The 21,610-nt window shown below is 40.0% G+C and overlaps 1 protein-coding gene across 8 annotated transcripts in view; it reads right to left on the reverse strand.

Moving 5' to 3' along the window:
- The window catches only part of LOC107225766 (protein groucho), a 138,607-nt gene that overhangs the window by 54,708 nt on the left and 62,289 nt on the right, over positions 1–21,610 (reverse strand). For 4 of the 8 annotated variants that reach the window (XM_046743960.1, XM_046743959.1, XM_046743957.1 and 1 more), the window contains exons 2-3: positions 15,592–15,689; positions 9,034–9,097 (exon numbers count right to left, since the gene is read on the reverse strand). In XM_046743960.1, coding sequence (XP_046599916.1) covers positions 9,034–9,054 — 21 coding nt within the window. In that variant the 5' untranslated portion in view covers positions 9,055–9,097; positions 15,592–15,689. Of the gene's footprint in view, positions 1–9,033; positions 9,098–10,803; positions 10,868–15,591; positions 15,690–21,610 lie in introns of all 8 variants that reach the window. The other 4 variants (XM_046743958.1, XM_046743956.1, XM_046743961.1 and 1 more) reach the window with 2 other exon arrangements.

A 21,610-nucleotide genomic window follows, 5' to 3' on the forward strand; every position in this document is an offset into this window, starting at 1 on the left:
ACCGCGCGCATATTATTACATATGGCATGCTGGGTTAGCCAGAGTGATGGGGGGAGACATTGGTGTCATAAGTCTCATTAATAATCCACAGTAGTCTCTCGTTAATTTTTCGCTGTTAACGTTGAAAAGTAATCGTTGAGCGGGTTGATTACTTGAAAATCGGTAGTTTTCATTAATCTTATCGCGACGCAGCAAATTGAATTCTTATCAAATTATTACGTCAATGAACTGCGAAAATCTATTTAAAAATACAGAAACGATGTTTTATAAAGTCGCTGAAGCGCCTTATTTCACGTTCTCACCGTTAATATTTGTTTTTACAATATTGCATCGGCTATTATTATGATCAACAAATGGCGACGTTGAATTGACAACCGGAGAAGAAAAGACTTCGGTTAGTTTGTAGAAATTATTCTTCAGAACAAAATGAGTTATCGTAGAGTGAAGTCGATCTTTGACCATTTTTGAAGCGATTTGAAACGAATCATCCTTATCTTAATTTGAAAAAGATCTTGGCAGTTGATGAATACAATAATTTTGTAACACTCAATGTACACAAGACTATATCGCAACGAGAAATAATAAAAAGTATCAATTTTTGAGCAACCAACCTTATTTTGCCCAACAGAAACCCTCGTAACATATGCGGGGACCCCCAGAGCGACACGATTTCAAGAGATTACCGCCACGTGACGACTGCGCGTTATAGATAGATTTCTAGACGGTTAAACCACCATGCCTTTCGACATCATATTACGATAACAATGCCAGCAATTACAGCCAGAGAGACTCGGACGTGCCAGAGTCCTGAAAATCATCGACTTTAATAGCCGACCCGATTACGCGTATGCATTTGTAATCGACCGCACAAAACACGTACGATAAGTGATATTAAACTGTAATTACCAAACAATACCGGGTCCCTCTGAATATCTTATTTCCATTTCAATGCTTCGATACACAATAAACCATCTCTCAAGCATCGAAAGTGAATTCGTTCAACTACAAGATTGGGCTCTCCTGATCTCCTCGATCCTGCATCGGGATTCAATTTCTTACGTATTAGCCGTCGTGGTAATTCCGCCGATCGGCGTGTAACCCCGAGTTACACATACACGAAGGTAATATATACGAAAACACGCGCATGTGGATGACGTATATACTCGGGTTGCATCTCCGCGGGGAGAGTAATTTCTATCGATGCCAATTTTACCGGGTGAACGGACGGAGGCAATCTAGAGACAGCCGCAGGCGGCTTCGGTTACGCGATTAACGTCCGTCTGGCATTGCTCGTCCAGCTCGTCCGTACGTGTGTGCATTATACCTGTGTATACGCGTTCACGCACGGGTCGACGAACAACGGCGTAACAACCGACGAAGAGAATGGTGATATTTAAATTGGAAACGTATGGCAGGCAGAATATCCGTCCTGCGAGCCGCGTCGCGACGCGACGGAACGTGCAGGTGGATTCGAAATACGTGACGAAATTTCGACGCAGGTTTTCTTCTCGATCGATGGCAGCAGCCACGCTGCAAGTTTAACGTGTCGGCTGACAGGATTGGTGCGTATTATAATACTCGGCGAGAAAAAAATTGATTCACCTAGCCGGCAATAATACAGTCTTGGAGAATTTCTTTAAACTTTTTTCACATTTTGTGATTGAACCGAAAAATGAATAACAAATACAATAACGTCGGGCAAATTGAATCTGCCAATTTCCGTTTGTCAGCCGGCGAAAAATATATTTCCATACACACTTCGGCAGTGTTTCGTGTTTCCGCTTATCCTGCGGATAAAAATTTTTTCCAATTTCAATTCCGAGAAAACTGTGGATCCTCTATTTAATCGAACGATTTGTGTTGTTGCGTCAACACTTTTGCCCTGCCAATCCGACATTTTGAAGTTGATAGCGTTGGTCGATTGGGAACGACGAAGCGACGAGTTAGCCTTCGGTGCGGTACCAAATCGGAAAGAGGCGAGAGGAAGAAGAAAGGAACGAGAAAACGAGAAAGAAAATAAGATACACAAACGCAACCGAATAAGGTGAAATAAAAATACGACAGACCGGTTTCTCCGCTCTGCAGCTGGGAACATAGGTACCTACATCGTGTGTAACAAGCCAGGGCTATCAAGCGCTTAACTAATTCCACGGTCAGGGGTTCTCAGCTTTAAACCGTTCTGTGACAATGTAATTGGATACGAATCCATTCTATGCGCCGGGAGAAATTATTAGTTAGGTCTTTTACAAGAGTTTCATGTAGTAATTATACGAAATGAAATGTCGAGTGTGGAAGAGGTCGGAATTTTGATAAGCGTACCTGTCAGAACGAGAGGCGAGTGATCGACGTGCATGGATTTTAAATTGCAGTAGGTTCAATTGAACCAATCAAAGAGCTCTTATTCTAGTACATTTTTCGTTTCTGCGGTGAGGAATTTTTTAACACCACTTCATTTGTGAAATTTCATTTTTACCGATGACCATGCAAGAATGGACGATAAGTCTTCGAAGCAAAAGAGCTGGTAATCCCTGGCAAACCACAAATTAGAAAAGTTATCAATCGAGAATGCAGAAATAAAAATGAATAGAAACCATTTGCTCTTTTTACACCATAATAAACATACAATAATAATTTCGATTCCATACACCCGCATAAAATTATATATATTCACGCCAATAGTGAATTTTCACTCGCGTTCTCTCACAAAAAACCTAGACCAGCAACCGAAAAGAATCTAACCTTCTAAGCTCCGTTAGGGAGTTAAAAAAAAGTAAATACGGAAGAAAAAAAAGCACTCGGAACGCCGATGACATTTCACGATAGCCGTATACCTCCTACCATGTTAAGTGAACCATAATTTCCTTCGCCCCGATAGCACGATCCACCATATATCAAATTCTATAGCGTACGCGCAGGATACGCTGTCGAATATGATACACGGTGACGAAATGATACGGCACGGATAAAAAGCATACGAATAACCTCGCACACTTCTAGGCGCGCGAATGCCGCACACTTCGTTAAACATTGCGCCACTAACGTATCCCGTATATATACCCGCCGTTAGAAGAGCATACAGTCGTGGAATCAAATGACCGCGTCACATACGCGGTGCCGTTTTACGCGCGTTGCAGTTTCGCAGCTCGGGCGATCATTCCGGGACGTAGTTATACCCATTTGCGAGAGTCTGTCGGAGGCAGCTTTCACGTTGCATACGGATATAACCCAGCGTGTCGCGGTGTGCGCGAGGAGGAAATATCGTACCGATCCGAGGATCTCCCGCGGCTCGAGGAGCGTGAGTTTTCCCCTCTAGGGATTCGAGAGGCCTTGCAGCATCCGATTTTACGACCGGGGTTTACGCAGCTCTACAGCCATACCGACCGAGCGTTTAGGGTCGGTTGTAGCCTGTGCGTACACGAGCAGGCGTCGCTGCGTTGTTCCGCGTTCCTCGTCTCCACTTTTCCGGCTTTCAACTGCGCACCTCCACCTCTATCGTCGTGCCGCAGTAAACAGATTTTATTACTTAACGACCATAACGCGACAGCGTGCGTCGGTACGCTCTACGTGCCTGCCTGCCTCTACTCCGAGGAGAAGGAGGTAGCAACGTGTAACGCCGGTTTTACTACTCATGCACACGTCGAAGATGTGTAAAATGCCCTGGCGAACCTCTTCTTGGCTCCGGTGCACTTTGCAAGCGAGACGCCTCGCTCAGGTGGCGCCATCTGTCGCAGCGTAACAGGTACGATGTGCGCTAGAAATCTCTCTCGCGTAAATAAACCGACGAAAATCACAATCAAGCGTTTAACGATCAACTTGGTGACGATTGCTTGGATTAAAATCCAAAGAATTTTATTTCAAAATTAATAATCTTTTTCAAAAATTAGTATACCCATCTGAAAATTTTCATACATGATCAGAAACGTGTTTTTTAAAAATATCCTCTTTAACTAAAGAAATAAAGCACGTTTTGCCAATTGATTAATGTGGCACTCCCCTATAAATCCTTATAATCTTATTTCGCAAAATTAGTTCAACACCGTAGGGATACAATCCCGATACGTTAATCCACCCACCCTGCTAACTTTTGTTTACTTAGCTAGATAGATGCTGCGTTTGGTTGTTCCCTCCGGGGACACGGAGGGTTCTTTAAGGAAAATAAGCGCGTACACTGTGGCATGCTAATTCGAGTAAACCATCTTGTCTTGGTACGGTATTTGTACGAGAAAAGAATCTAAGCCTGTTTGACTTCAAAGTTGGAAAAAAAAAACAGATTCGGTAATTGAGTAATAAATTTCTATACGAACGATAAAGAGGAAAAAAAAAATTAGTGACGCAAATGACACTTGAAGCATTGCGAAACGTATTTCAATTTGTCTGTGCAAAATTTCTAGTAATTATTCATACTCGTGGTTTCAATTTGCTATTATACCGTAATAGTAAAGAAATACCTGCCTAAAGCGACGACTTTGCGAATGAAAAGATCGAGAAAAATGATACTTACGAAACTTCGTCTTGTACAATATATTGCTTCGTAGAGAGACGTAACCGATTTGAGTAGCCAAAAACGGTTCATTGTCTTTTCAACACGGTACAATATCCGAGGTAGGTGTAGGAGCGAAACGCGAAGCGACGCGACGCGCGATTGTGAAGGACTACAAGAGGGGCGCGAGCGAGGGAGTGACGGATGGTAATAATTAACACTGAATATTTAATATGAAACGACCGAGAGAAACTGGCTCATTAATCAAGCAAGAACCAAATAAATTATGTAGAAGCGCTGGCTATTAAGAGTTCTAAACATTACCGGCACTTGAAGGATATATAATACTCTTGCCCAAGATCTTGTACCGATCCCCCGCATCTTCTCCTCTCTCTCCTTTCGTCGCTCCGTTTCGCTTGGCTTCTTAGCTTGTCCTCGTCCTCTTCCTCCTCTGTTTGACTCTCGCCTCCTCAAAGTAATTGGCTTTTAATTAATGGACTCCCCTCGCCGCTGCGGCCATCAAGACGGACTGTTAATCATCCGTTCGAAAATGGCCTCCGTCAAGATCTTACTTCTCCGTCCAAGATGGTAACCCACCCCATGAACTTGAGCTATTTCCAAGTTCTAGATAGAGCGAGAGAAGAGAGAGAAACGGGCGGTTTCTTTACAATCGTTGTGGGACAGCGTGTTCTCTACGGATAACCATGAGGCAATTTGGCTGTGACTCTTATACCCTGTCAGTCTTGATTTGAAAAAATTGATGGAGGACGACTTGGGTATAGAAAAAAACATAATGAATTCCATTTACCGCGTGGGTTAACCGTACTTGACAAACTCTATTGGCTCAAAGAGTAACAGAATAAAATGGACAGTTGAAGACGGAGAAAAACGTGGAAAAGTTTAACGTCAAATACGAAGCGGACGAAGGAACTCGGCACTCGTATAAATTTCATCTCGTAACAGTATGTACTGGAATTACTGTAAACATGTGAACAATAATCCAATTGTATCACAACTATACAGAATACAAACCAGAGTGGTCGGAAGATTATTTGATAAAAAGTTTTAGACCCGAAATAAATTGGAGAAGAATTATGAGAGAAAGAGAGACGGCTAGAGAGAGAGAGGTGCTCGATTTTCTCTTTCAATTAAACAACGCAGCTAAGAACGCCGCGACGCTGCTCTGCGAGTTAAACAACCTTCTCCATCGAACGACTCCAATCAAGATCGTTATCTGATCTCGTAATCCAACCCGTAAAAGTAATGGATTCATCGTCGTTTTGATCGGAATAAAGACGAAGAAAAGCAGAGAGAGAGAGAGAGAGAGAGAATGCGAGACACGAGAAACCGACGACGTTGAGAGGAGAAAAGATCTTATCGCGTTGGTATGTAACAACGAGTAGCTACAACCGGTATACATATAATATACGCTGACATCCCCGTTAACTGTTGAGGTTGGAAGATTTTCTCGCGGAAGAAGCAATCGTGATATGAATCACAATCAACCCCGCATCCTCCCACCGGATATATTTGACTGGGCGGTAAAAGACGCTGGAAATCGAGGGGTTAACCACTCCTTATCAGTTTTTGTACAGGTACGCGAAATTTCAACACTGTTCGATTTCAAAGATTTCATATGATTTCAGACATTTTTATAAATCCGAAGGATATCTCATAGATATTCCAGGAATATCACGTTATTTCAGAGATTTCAGATTTCACAGTATTACGGAATACTTCGTGTGATTTCAAGAATTTTATAAATTTCAGATGATTTTATACGATTCTAGGGATTTCACGAGTGATGCACATGAAATATTAAATTGAACCGCGTAAATTTTAATTGAGAAAACTCAAGTTCTTATTTTACAAGTATAATCTTAAACTCGTCATTTACATGACTTGCAAGGAATCTATGGTGAAAAAGACAACTGTCCAAAAAACGTTAGCGCTTTCTAATTATTAATGAATAGCATCAGGTATAGGTATTTTTTGGTTAGTGAAAATTGGTCAAATATTGGCCTTGTCACAACTAAAAATTATGGCGTATTGCCATTTCATCTGCATCGGTAGTTTGCAAACAAGATATTATGATGCCTCAGTTAACTGTAAAGCAATTAATTATACATTATAGCAGGGATCCGCAACTTCATGATCAAAGAAGATATTGTTGACAGATGTGACTATAAGTTTTGCAACTGAAAACTGATTTTAATTGACAATTTTCACAAAATGTCATGGAATGTCACTTCAAGCAACTTTTTCAGTAAAATGTGTGAATCGACAGCGCACCTTATTCGAATCAAGTCAAGTGAAGCTGAAGCCAGCAGCTGTTTTCATCAAAATTTTGCTAATACTCAGAGAGAATTAATGCTCTTGAAGAATCTTGGGCGTTAGCATTACCGAATTATCTCCCATTTGCAATAATTTTTCTGATCAATTTCCGCTTTCGGTATTATCAACTACACGCAGGAACCGTGCGAGGAAAACATCCTCAACTAGCCGCGACTCCCCGGGTTTTCGGCCAACGTGCTTGGTCTAGAGAATAGTCGGAAATATATGGTGTCGCCAATCGTAAAGCAATTCGGGTTTCAACTCGTTCGTGAAGAATACCGAGAGGAGGGGATCCGGAACTCGGGGCACACGGTCTACCGTTCAAAGTTGCGGAAACTGCTTAAACTTTGGCAAGATTCAAAAACACAGCAGCGTCCCACCGCCGTTTCGCTCTTCTTATACGCCCCTTCATGACGGATACTTGGGGTCGCGGCGACCGTTTCCTCTTCTTCTTCAACGAGTCGTAAAATCTTAGACAGAGAGACGCAATTATTTGAAAGCCTCGTAAAAGGTTAATGTTGCGGCAGCAGTGTCTGCGAATCGCTGTTCCATAGTATACGCTTATATAGCGTCACCCAGCCTAGCCTAGATCTCGAAAACAAGCAGTTTCCTCGCCGGTATATAACACAGCCATAACGACGATTGAACCCGTTTGCGAAAGACGCAAGAGGAAAAGAAGGTGCTCGACGACGAATGGAGGAAGAACCGAGACGACTTTCAGTCGAGTAATGATCCGGACCGAGTCTTTGTGAGCTAAACGGATACGGTCAGGAGAGCCCCTCATTCGTTTAGATGTTTGCAGGCGAGCTGATACAGGAATCCGTTGTTTTTTTTTTCATTTTCTTTCGTTTTGGTTCTTTTACACTGCCGGGTATTTGGTACGTAAACTGTACACACTTTTAAAGATCTGCTCGTACACCGCGATGCTTGAGAGGGTATCATCTACTTCCCGTCTGCCCCTACTATAACCTTGCCATTTTACAGCTACGTTCGGTATCGACTATCCAGTGTACAAGATATGCACAGGGTTATCTCTGGAAGTTTAAATTTTTACAATCGAGAAACGGCGCGGGGGAAATACACATTTTCCTCGCCGCATCATTGACGATCTATTTCTTCGGCGTACTTGAAACAGTGGATATACCGATACTCTCGGGCTACAAAAATAAGCCCGTTTGTGTGTGTATATTACAAGACATTTTTTACCAACTCTTCCAATTTTCGCGTTTAAAGCTTGCCTTGAGATCAAAAACCGAACCGTTTCAGGGATGCGATGCATTCATCTGTACAAATGTATTTTAGGTATACAAACCCATAGACTTGTCCGACAATGGCAAAGAAAAAAACCATTGACGGATCTATCGGGAAACAATAAACAATAACAACAGATATCGTCAATATGAATTAACAAATTTTAGTTTATTTTTTAGTTCAACATCCACTGCTATTTGTTTGCGAAAAAACTTATGTTTCAGTGTCTGTAAGTTGTACTGATAATTAATTGATAGAATTCGTTATTAATACTTTAGTCATTTATTCAATTAAAAATAGCCTGTACCCATCACCAATAAAATTGCATATGTACTTCAAACTAGAATGCGGTGTAATTTCAAGACAATAAATCATAAAAATACAATTCGATTACTTCGACTACTGAATCTTTAGTCACTGGCAAAAAAAATACTAGATTACTTCTATAAAATAACAATGTTCATGCCCTCATTTTTTTTTTTTTTTTTTTTTACGATCCCGTAAAACTTTGATAACTGATGTAGTTAATTTTTCTATTGTATATTTGTGACATTAACGAACATCAGCTGAGTAATTAAATTGCCAATTTTATTTTTAAAAGACAAGTAGTCCAACGCTATTTCAAAACGGTTAGGTTTATGAATTCGAGCAAAATTACAGTATCGTTTTCTGAATCAGCATTGTAATGAAAAATGCAAAATATATTCGAGAGATTTAGGTACGGAAAAAATTTGTTATCTGACAAATGTCCCTAGTATATTTAATTGTAAGTCTAGATACTGAAAACGTATTTGAAAATCAAATTAAATTTTTTCAAACGTTTAAATTTATCGGCTCGATTGTTATACTTTATACCGTTTATATAAAAAAAGAAAAAAAAAATAATAAAAATCCACAAAGCCCCAGTTATCGAATTGTGCAACAATATAATCGAGGTAGATATTGAAATCCACTCGCGCTAAACTCACCATAACGTAGTGGCGCTGCATCTCCGTCTTCTCCTGGGCGAGTTTCTCCAGCTCCAATTTAATACTGGACAGAACAAGCAGGAAATTGCACGTGTAAGCTGGACATTAGTATACTGCAGGCGACATTCAAAAGCTATATATATATATGTATATGTATATATGTGTATATATATATATATATATATATACACATATATTTGTAGTACATATGTATATAGCGAGAGAACAACGCCCAACTAAAAAACAAAGTCATTTGTATGATATATCTGTGCAGTAGAAGCCCTGTAAGCTTCAGGGTTTTCTGAAAAAAAATTCTTCGAAACCTGATAAAAAAAATTAATACTTCCGTTATGTATCCTTACCCCGAAGGTCGGACAATCGGGCACTTAAAGAGCGGACACTTACAGAGATCCTACTGCACATAGACGGAGACAAAATGCTCAATCCAATCACTCGAAATGATCAACTGAAAATTAGATACACGCTGCAGTTATTGTTTCGTAATGATTGATTATAGGTAGGCGTTGTCATCGCATTTATTTTTTATAATTCCTCCTCTCCTTTTCCTCTCCCTCAACTTATCCGCTCTCTATCTTTTTACGAGCTTTGGAAAGGACAGGGTACACAGGAGCTGTACGGATAGTAGCGCCTACACGACCAAGAGAACAACGTGAATCGCAACGGGTCACTTCTATAAATCATGCGGTAGCGCCACACGTGTATAAAATAAGTTGGCGGAACTCTGGAGATAAAAAGAGGAGGGAAAAAAGATGAGAAGAAACAAATCAAAAGCGCGTAGAAAAAAGATTAGAGATGAAGAATTCTACGCGTTAAATCACTTGGTCGTTGGCGCTTTTGTCGGGTCGCGGTACAATTTAGCTTCGTATGGTATAATAACACGGGAGAGGACAGCCAAGCGGTTAAACACACGATTAGTGCAGCCACGATGCGAGAACAAATATTATCACGGCCGGTGTTAGTGCCCGGTATTAAACACGGGCCGTATGTCGTAGCGAGTGCAGTTACGCCTTTCACGTATGCGGCAATAATACGTAGTTAGAGGCTACGAGCTTAATACATTATCCTCAGGCGAGGGGTTAACCGCTGCGTCGATTGACCTTACACTTGACTTCTTGACTGCGAGAAACTTAAAAAGACATGACTCTGAATGACTCGACTAACTTCACTGACAATGAGTGTCAAGCGACTTCAAGTTGCTTCGCTGACTTCGGATGACTTCGTGTGAATTTGAGCAACGTGCACACCGGACTTCACGAGTGGTTAACCGCTCGCCCGTGGATATGTAAAAGAATACGATTGCGCACTCCGTTTTCTCTTATTGCGAGCACTCGCTTTTATTCACGTCGAGACAAATCTTCGTCGCATCGTTGAATTATTTTTTTCAAATTGCGTCTCCGTGGTAATTATTGACGAAACACTTTTCTGTTTGTTCATGGTTGAGAACGCAGTTACATGTACGTGAGATGACACACTTGAATGGGTAAAGGGATAATTCGACTCTATGAGATGGTAAGTCTCCGTGACCGGAAAGAACCAACGATAAATGTTCGAATAAACTAAAGAATCCACTCGGTATTTATTTTTGTGGACAACGTATCTTGCAGAAAGTTCCGGAAGCGTGTTTCGCCACGTTACCACAAGTACTCACTCGAAAAGACGGAGTCACGCGGCACGAATAAGTGTAATGTGTTTCCTTGAGTATGTTGCGTTGCAGGAGTGTATGTGCGTGTCTTTTTCGAGGCGGCTTACCATAACGTAATGCCTCTGAATTTCAATTTTCTCACTGGCCAATTTCTCGCACTCCAACTTTAGGCTGTTTGAGGAGAAAATATTGGATTAATTCGTTTTTTGTTTTTTATGTTTTTCTACAGTGTTTACTTTTTCCTGTACGTGCATATTGCATATAATTCCATTTCATTTTACTTTCTGTTAATCAAGTCATTATTTTTTTATTTTGCTAACGGTATAAAGCCTTAAGAAGATGCCTTGATCGATTTCGACGTTGAGATATAAATCTCCAAATATCAAAGTCCATGTACCTCAAACGCAAAAAATCGCTTAACAACCCCATCCTATATACAATTCTGAACAAAATCGCTCCAATACATTTTCGTTAGATGCAGAAATGAAGAAATGGCATGAATTCTACGAAATCGAAATAGTAAATTCGTGGATTTCGTGTCATTTCTTTAATTCTGCGTTAATTGAAAATGCGTTAAATTGGTTTTGTTCAGAATTGTGTATAGAATGGTGCTGTTAAGCCCTTTTTTGCGTTCGAAACACGTAGACTTGAATATTTGGTGATATATACGTCAATGTCAAAATCTGCCAAGGCACCTCCTTAACTTTGTGTGCTAGTCTTTCCACTTCTTTTGTTATTCGCAGCTGTTTATTTAAATCGAATTTTTCTTTGTTTTTAGGAAATACTTGATGTAAAACGAGACTGTCGTATGATTTTCTCGATCACCGGTACCTCTTTCTCAGGTTAACGATAAGTGTAAAATGTTTTTTCACAAGATTTTACAATGACTTTCCTACGATGTGAATATTCGACGTAAACATTTTATATAAAACGTAAAACTACGACGAGCTTCTACATTCGCGTTAATGTTACCCTTGAACAGCCGTTGAAGATATACAATATTATACAACATATACAAAAAAAAATTTCTACATCCAGTGTAACGATCTCATTTTACACCATTGAAAGTGTAAGTATATTCGAAGTAGGAAGATGTATGAAAAATTTAATTCTGCGTATTGTCATCATAATTTTTGGGTGACAAAAAGTTGGCTTTGCTAAAATTCTGACTCCCCATTTCTTTCTTCCATTGGTTCTGAGAAATAAATTTTCGTGAACTAAAAGAGTTCGACCAGGATTACAAATAAAAAAGTTTCGCCGTGCAAAAGTAATGTACTAAAAATTCTTCCATTATTGTATATTCTTACAACAGTATTGCGAGGGATCGACTAAAGGAAGGTGAATTATCAAAAAATAAAAAAATTACACGTTCTACTAATCGTAAATGATAACTACTACCTAACTAATTTTCAATCAAGATCTACAATTTGAATGTTCTTCATTAACAGGCCGGCACAACAAACTTTTGAGATAACATCGAATTTATTTTTGGTATCCGTACGTTGTGCCGATGCGTGTAATGATATATTATATATAAGGTACACAGAACAGAGCAAAATTTGTTGCGGTACAACTGTGACACAAAGGGAAAAAAGAAAGGGATGGACGGTAAGAAGAATTCATTCATCACTCGAGGTACCCAGTGGAGAGAGAGCGAGAGAGAGAGAGCGAGAAAGAGTTTTGTTGGGTATCAAAAGATCTATCTCACGTCCATAGGCAAGAGTATTCCAGACAGGAAGCGGTACGAATCCTTTGAGAAAGTGTTCACAAGTGGCACATTATTTGCCGGCATAAATACCTAGGCACTCGGTAATCATTATTATTCTACGCGTTAATTATGGCATCTTATTTATAGCGGCGAGTATCAAATAAATTCTTAACAAAGGTACGTACACTTTATGCAATGTTATACATTACACGGAAAGGTGTCGTTGCAAAAGAGAACCTGTCTCGATTTTTTGGGGCAAGTTTTAATTAATGGCAAATCGAGCGTGATTCTGCTAGTGGCACCAAGCAACCTTTTACACGAATAAAAACCTAGTTTGATAAACTTTGGTGGTATGACTTTACCCAGACATTTGAGTGTTTGTATGGGAACAACGTGCCTCATTCGGTTGCATGATCGAGATACCGTTTTTGTTCATTTTCTTAGAGTTTATTGATACAGCAGTCTCTATCCACTCGATTGATTACAAAATGGCTGCAGTTACGACTCGACGTTTAATCGACAATGAAGGAAATTGAAACATGCAGGATAAAAATCCCATGAATAACTTGAGCTCCTTTTTGCAATAACACATTCACGTTTATTGCCTGTTATAACAAGTGTACAAACTTCGCTCGCTCTTTTTTACATCTGTATACATACGAGGGATACGTCTTAATGCGGTAACGGAAATTTAGATCGAACATTATTCTCGATCTTGTTTATGGCCTTAATAAAAAGTAAAACCGTTTGCCTAGGTTCAGGTTTTTCTACACTTGCGATAATTTTTGATATCTTTACGTTTTTAAATTGTGTTTTTGTTTTTTTTTTTTATTCCATTTTGGGTAATTACAAACCAACCAACTAGATTGATTCGAAAAATAATTAGAAAAGTAGGAATGAAATTGAAATTTACGAGGCATAAAATGAAAGTATTAATACATTGCTTGCTTCATCAATTATGCAAAGAAAACGTAAGGAGGAATGAGTACATTCTTTTTTTAATATCAACGATGTTGAAGATGGAAGGAAGCTATCAAACGTTCGCAGCTGCAGACTACTTAAACTTATCGGCTTAGTTTATTTTGTGTTCATTTTCATGCAAGAAGTTTTGGAAATTGTTTTAAAAAATGCAAATTGTCATAATTTGTAAGAAATAATGTTGTGTATTTTATGGTACAATTTGTATGCTATAAATGTATTAACAAATTTGAGAGCTATTTTTAGCCAGTAATTTTGAGTACAAGCAATTCGAGTTTTTAAGTATCACGATCGGTTTTCATATCCGCGAAATAATAGCCAATCGAAAATATATCGGTCGACAAGAGTCGCGAAAATCAATGAATTCATAAATTCTAAAATGCATTTCCCGGATCTCCAGCAAAAAAAAATAAAAATACATATGTCACCCAAATCCGTGGACATTAAGACGCGTAATTAAATCAAGCAGGTTTTTGTTCCGAGAGGAGACGGTGAAACTGTGCAGAGTGAATAGCCAACCACGCATGCGCAGCGAAATAACTGAACTCAATTGGTCGGCGAGATCGTAATGGTGGCGATATATCCGTCTGCAACACAGGGTCGCCAACTTGCTCGAAACGGAGCAGGAAATGTCAAAGACTGTCGCGTCAAGCGCCAAATTGAAATGATGTTTTTACGACGACTCGTAACAGCTGTCAATCGTCAGTCAGTTGACGATAAAAGTTTTCCAAGCCTTCGAGAATCACGTCGAATATTTGAAATACGATTAATAAAAAAGTAAAAATAATTCAGACCACCTGCGTAGCCTTCACTAGCCACGTTTTATACGTGAATCCTAAGGTGGCCAGCCTGCATGAAAAGAAGACGAAGCTCGCGCATGCGCATTCGAAAGCTCAATCTGCTAATAGTTTCACTTCATTTGAACTTGCACGTGAGAATTGGTAATTTCGCGTCAGACCGTGTGAAATTTTGCAAAATTTGGAACAGTAAACGCAAACACGCCTAGGTGTGCCGATAGTGGCTTGAATACCTGCGCGTGTGCATGTATCGGAGTTTGCTCGAGAGAGAGAGAGTGAGAGAGAGAGAGAGAGGAAAGAGGGGTATTCGAAATGTGGTGGGTGTAGTGCGCGTAGCCTGCATCATCGCGTCACCGGAGCTGCAGCATTGTAGTTTCCCTACCTCTCGCCTGTGTGCACAGTTGCCAGTTGAGCAAATAATTACATCCGCTCGTTTCGCGTGCTCCTTGTCCAGCGCTATGTACGCGGGTGCGTCACTCACAGATATAATAAACCAGCGTAAATACTCAGGTAAGTACGCGGACGTGATCTGGAGTGCCAAACCTCGCTGTAAACGCGAGTGACTTAATCGTCGTGGATCTGTCGTGGGTGAATTGAGCAATGGAATCGAACTGATTGCGAGGCGCTGTCGGCTTCATGCTCAAGATTATTCGGATAATACGAGCGATGAAGATGGTTAAACGGTTTTGGAACACCGACTTGATTACCTCACCCTAGCCTAGCCTGATCAGAGTTCCTGATTAGATCCTGCAGTCCGAGAGAGAAACGGAAAACGGTTTTGGCCAGGGCACAAAATGATCGAAACAAACAACGTTTAGTCCACGCAAATCCTTCTGATTCATTTCATATTACCAGATCATCTTAGGCGTGAAAGTGCATTTATTGTTAGACAACTTTGAGATTAACGCGTTAGAATGAAATTCAGTATTATACAATATGAAATTATTGAAATTCGCTCGAAATGGCATCATAAAACGTAAAACTATGAAAAATTTTCCCACGACAACTGACAAGTCCACTTTTTCAAGTGTACATGTACACGAGTTTTCCGTTTGCCAATAATGAACCGGACACTGGACTGTTTACGTTGACGAGAAGCTCTGCAGTCCTGTTGTCCGTGCAGATTGCATTTCGTTTTCAAGTCCCGACGTCGCGATGACAGGTGATCGTACGTACAGAAAAAGAAATAGAGAGACTTGGCGAAAGGGACACAAGTTGAGAGAAGAGGATATTAGTTGTCGGGTAACGTTGGACATTTTTTTTCTCTTCATTTCGTTCAACGCAGCTGCATGTGTAGAATCGAGATCATTTTTCGAGGGTTTGTGAAATGATATTCAGACCTGGTTGTGTACCGGTATAGTAGATTAACTTTTTCCAGAAAAAATTCATTCGCTAAACGGTAAACAACTTACTTGTGGTATTGCGCCTGAAGAAAACTGAATTCTTCTTTAATCCTGTCGCAGGATTCTACAACCGTGAATTTAAACGGCTGCCCCGCTTGAGGAGGACCCTGTAACAGAGAAAAATTTGTCGGATAAGATTTACTGTAACACGAACTCTTGTTACAACAATTTACACTGCAGAAAATACTAGTGTACCCAGTAGAAAGTACTAGAACGTGTAATAGTAATAATACTGCAAATAGCGTAATAAGTTGGCCGCAATTTCCATAAGGAAGCAATTACTAATTGTAAGAGGAAACCGTGAAACTTGGTGCATGGTTGGACGCATTTCCATGCAGGTTGGCCACACCAGGCTTCAGGTGTAAAACCCGACACATGGAGAAGGTGCAAGTGATGCAAAGTTTTTTAGATCAAACAGATCTCAAATACTTTGCGTAGCGATTCGGGAAGATGTGTCAAACTTGTATTGTTAACTAACTGATGACCGGTGACTGCTACGAGTCGTTATAAGAGCATAATTTCAATTCGTCACTTAACGCGAGAGAATTTCACATGTCATTGTCCGTTCCGAATAAGTTGGCTCCGCTACTGTGTAGACGAAAATATTGCCACGATAAGATGTCGCTGACCAATAGAGTTCAATTATTACTCAATCACACTCAAGTTTCGCCGTTTCCTCTTGGTACGTAGGTACGTAACGCACCCAAATCATTTCTAACTTCATTATTTTATTTGACCATTTAAAATTTTATCCTTCTGATAGTATGTTATAGGGCGTAAAAAAAAAAACATGATTCCTGAGGTTTTGATTTTTTTTTTTTTATGAGCATTCTAGTTATCTTACAATTCGGAGAATTTATGTTCTGGATATGTAAGAAAAGCGATTGAAAAAAATTGGGAGAAGAAAAGTCAGCACAACGAGAATAATCGCAAGCGTGGGACTTTTGAGTTCAGTGTTGAAATCCCGATAATGAATTTTCTCCTGCCATTCCATTTTGTTCTTTTTCTGTTTTGAGTATTAAAATTGATTATTTTAAATGGGTTTTCTCCTATCTCAGGCTCAAATTCTTTTCTTTCCCCCTTACAAATAATCTACTTTGTCATTGTTCTCTGTGGCGCCCTGTGATACACAAGGAAAATGCAATCAAAAATGGTCTACAATGTTCCGTACAAAAGTCAAAGTCGTTCAAAGTATCAGGCCAATCTTCTTCGACCATGTTTTCCTATATCCAGAGTCGAGTCAGCACATCCGCGTACGTATGCATATATATTCAAATCCCGAAGCTAGACTGTAATCGCCGGGAATAGCCGTTAATCTATTTTCAATTTGAAACAATAATAAACCCCATGGGCGTATTTGGTGGAATTGTCGAGGTGGGGCGGAGCGGGAATGGCAGAGTTAAATAATTATTCAAACTTGACCGTCTAGCTTGTGGCTTTATGTGTTTACGTTTGCCCCGGGATGATTTAAGATGTTTGGACGTGGTTCGGCGATCAGGGCGATGCCATGTACAAACACCCGGCTGAACGTGGTTTTCCTCTCCCTCCCTCTCTTCCTTCACCCCCTATCGCACCCTCTTCTCGACGCCGACAGCCGCCCTAAACCTAAACCACCTCGTTCGCCAAGCCGCGTGCCCAGGCCGGTGTCTATTACAAAGGGAACGATTGTTTTCAACTGAATCAACACGCCGAGATTCCGGCTTAAACATACCACGCTAAATTAGTTCCCCGCACGTTTGTGCAGAGCTAGGAATATGTGCGACTGGTTAACCGTGTGCGTTTCCTCGGGCTTTTACCGCTGACGCGTCGGCATACCGACGTCTTGTTGTTGCAGAGATAGACCGAACACCCTTTCACGTAATTAATCGAATCCAAAGAAAAAAAATAAAACAAAATGCTACCTTCGCATTTAGTATGGGTATAGCGAGTAAGAACAATCTACTTGGCTGGAAGAACCAATCTTGAAAGTAAAAACCTTGGATAGAAAAAATGTTCGTTCTCGCAAATAACTCAAAATTGGCTCGATTGATTTTGCTGAAAATCTAATTTCACGTCGGGTGGACGAAGTGAATTCAACGAATCACGCATCAATGAAATTGGTCTAAATCTTTGGCCGGACAAGAAAATTTCTTCTTCGTAAATGAGTTGAGGCTGGCTTAAGGTATTTTGCAGTAACTCAAATCAGATCTAAGTTATGAACAATTACGTCGATTGAGAGAAAGATCATTAAATTCGTTCATTCGCTCTCGAGGTATCGTCGATTCTCCTGACTTAAAATCGTGAAAACGTCAACTTTTCATTTCGGATATGGTTATAGTTCGCTTTGATTAGTGGGAATTGAAAACGTCTAGATTCTCTCACCCACAGACCGTCGAGAAAGAATTTTCGCCCAAGGTGTAAGACGTGTCAAGAACGGTGTACGTATAATATTAAATATATGTAAGCTGAGACATTACGCTTGTACGGTTTTAAGTTATTTTTGTCGAGCGTTAGCTCGTTACAGTCTCCAGCCACTAAGGGTAAGAAGGTTCTGGGGCGGCCAAGTCGCGTTGAGAACGTAGGAGCAAATCCTAGGGCTGCTGATCGGCAAAATCGTTGATCCCATTTGTCTCCGCAAAGCCGTTATAAAATCCAATTTATTTATTGGCTTTAGCGCTAAGCTCCATTCACTTACGCCCGGCGCTATTATGCGACTATATACTTACGCTACATATATGTATACGTATACAATTATACATGTATACGCAAGCATACCAAGTTTCTGGTTCCCTGCAAAAGCCCGCCCTCGGCTCTGTCAATGCTCGCTTCCTCGCTTTCGCGAGTTAAATTAGTCGAACCTGCTAACCTAACGACTCACCTCCACCCCAAACGGATTACAAATTTCTTTAAATTCACACACCGGGAGAAAAGTAGGGGTGCTGGTCAAATTGTTTAAATTCGCCCAGACTGACCGTTAGATCGAAATTGAACAATTATCTTTACTTCGAATGCTCAAATTCTCGAATTGTTAAAATTTGGATATACGAATTTTTCTGAAAGCCGACTTCGAAATCATCAATATTTTGCATTAAACACCTCGAGTAAGAACTCAGAACTTTTCAACTCATCAAATATTATTTACCGTATCGATATCGCTTGAAACATGAATATTTACCATCTTTTTCACCATACAAATTGACTTTTATTTGCTTTTGCTTCTATAGCGCTAATTGCGTTACAAGAGTAATGAATCAGCCGATGAGATTGCTAGTTTTTATAAACGTAGACTTTGATGTACGACATAGACGTCTACAAGTCTACGCTATGATTAGAAAATTATCATATTTCACGGTTTGTATTTGCTAATAACTATATATCACGCAGTGTAAGCCATCTGAATACACCCTCCAGAGTTTGTGTGTATAGCCCGGTAAAAAAAAAGCGATGAAAATTTTGGCAAACGTCTATTTACTGCCGAAAAAATACCATTAAACACACGATTTAGTGAACTTCGTTCATCAAAGTTTGCACAGTACGTATGGTTTATTATTTAATTTAGAAATTTGAAAATATGCCACGTACAAAGTTCATGCAAGTTTGGTTACCTCTACTATAGGTATAAACGTGGAAATACGTACGGTCAAACTCTCCAATGAATGCTTATTCATTTGTTGTTGACTTCAAAAAAAAGTAATAATTTTTAACATCGAATAATAACAAACTGCATTTCACCGCACGTGTAATTGTGATAGAAACAATGCGAATGTTTCGCGGACGCAACACGTCTCATTTTGCATCTTACATAAAGACAGTATAAGTTCTTTATGAAGAAATTCCAGGTCACCTCGCCCTCTCCGTACAACGATATTATACTTAAGAATATATAAGTGTCTTTCAAAGCGTTGAAACTTTTATCGGCAATATTGTACCAAGATACTCTCGACCATTCCGTGCACTTGTAGTCGAACACCTGGATATAAGTAGGCATCGCACGTATCCTTAACGAAAACTTTTTCTCTTCCGTGTAGCGTGGAAATGCGGTTCCGGTGGCGTTCCGAGCGCAGTGAATGAACCCTACGTAAATGGGGTAGTTCCACGGAAACTTTAGCGCTAGGTTTGGTGTTACCGCGAAGCCGCAAACTCGCGGTTTCAGTTCCGACCACCGCAGATGGCTAGCGAAAGCCGCACACCTCTACGTACGCTGCACCTACACCCTTTGCCCCCTCGGCCTTTAAACCTCACCGCTATCTATACTCGCGCCATGGAAGCCGACGTGTGCAGCGCCCTTCTACGCGTTCGTGGAGAGAACTGCGGTTTGCACACTCCCGTAAAGCTAGGCGGGAACTGGGAAAGGCTCTTCTTAGGGAGGATAATCCATAGCACTTTAGGACGCGTTTCATTCGCCGGCTCTTGAATATGCAGCTTTGGCTGCGGCTGCCGGCGTCATCCATATCGAATAAGCGACTCGAAATCCTCCTTCGCACTTGACATGGCTCTGGAACTACTATATGGAACTCGAGCCCCAGATCTGTCGTTTCAAATCTGGCTGGCAGGAGCAAAATTCGTCCCCCCAGACGGCGTTGTGGTTAGAACCATGGACGTATAAGCAAACCCAAGGATGCTGGATGTACGTTATACGTATACGTGTATCATCGTATATTGTGCCTACAGGTTTACCCGTAGAAATATACTAATCACGATGTTTATCGTTACACAAATACATGTCTATCAAAATATTTATAGTCGACGCTTGCTGTTTGAAATAACTAAGCATATAATGAAGAATGAAGTTTGTCGAAAATCCGGTCAGGAAGAAGAAAGTTTAATACTTTGAAAGATGTGAGAATAACTATCGACGTTTCGGCCGGGCCCTGCCGACCATTCTCAGGAATAATTTCTATAATAATTAACAAAACGGGATGCTTCAACACAACAATTCTGAATTGAGAGCATGGAGATATGTTCAAACGAATATTAATTGTTGTACAAAATAGGTGAAAAATTAAACAGTTGCAAGAAACTGTCAGAGTGACAGTTTTAGGTTAAGTGTCAAATTTTAAAGAAAGGTTAAACAGAGGAAAAATTGGTTGATGAGAAATGAAATATGTCAGAAAAATGCTTAATAATAATGTGGGAATTGGAATTGGGGAAAAGATCAGTTAAATTTGAAAAGATTACTCACAAAAAATGACGACCAGTACATGCTTAGATGTTGTTAGTAGTACAGCATTTCGGACGGAAGTGAAGGTTAGCAGGAATCGATCCGTAAATCTATGTTGATCACGTGTGATCTTGATCTATGTTCGAAAGTCATGGAATTCAAAGGCAGGTGACCAATCGGAGTAAGGGGCGCCACGATTTAAAAAACACGATTATGTAAACTAGAGAATGTTGGAGTATAAGTGGCTAAGATGTTCAATATCTGTACGTTTGTTAACAGAGTTCCTTTTGTTCTTAAAGATATGAATCATTTCTTTGATGATACGTTTATACCAGTTCGGTTCTGTAGCTAGGGTTATAGAGTTGTTGAAATCGAAATTGTGACCCAGGCTCAAGGAGTGATCTGCTAAAGCGCATCTGTCAGTGACATGGCATTTGATATTAGAACGATGGCCAGAAATTCTATTTTTTAGGTGTTGTGACGTTTGTCCAATATAACTCATGCTACAGTCTCGACATGGTATTCTATATACACAGTTAATTTTCTCTAAATTAGGAGTTACAGATTTAAGATGAGAAAACAGAGACAGTTTGGTAGTATTAGATATTTTAAAAGTAATTTCAATTCCCTCGTCATTCAGAATTTTTTTGATTTGGCTAGATAGATTTTCAATATACGGTATAGAGATAGAGTTTTTAAATTTATCCTTAACATCAGTTGGATTGTTGGAGTCTAAATTCCAATCAATCGAGTTGTACATTTTATCTACTCTATACTTTTTAATATCATTAATGAATTTTATAGGGTAGCCATTGGAAATGAGAGTTGTTTCTACAAGTTTTAAATTCTTTTTAAGGAATTGAGGGTTTGAGATTCTAAGGCAGCGAT

The sequence above is a fragment of the Neodiprion lecontei genome, chromosome 6, assembly GCF_021901455.1.
Source record: "Neodiprion lecontei isolate iyNeoLeco1 chromosome 6, iyNeoLeco1.1, whole genome shotgun sequence".
NCBI classification, from domain to species: domain Eukaryota; kingdom Metazoa; phylum Arthropoda; class Insecta; order Hymenoptera; family Diprionidae; genus Neodiprion; species Neodiprion lecontei.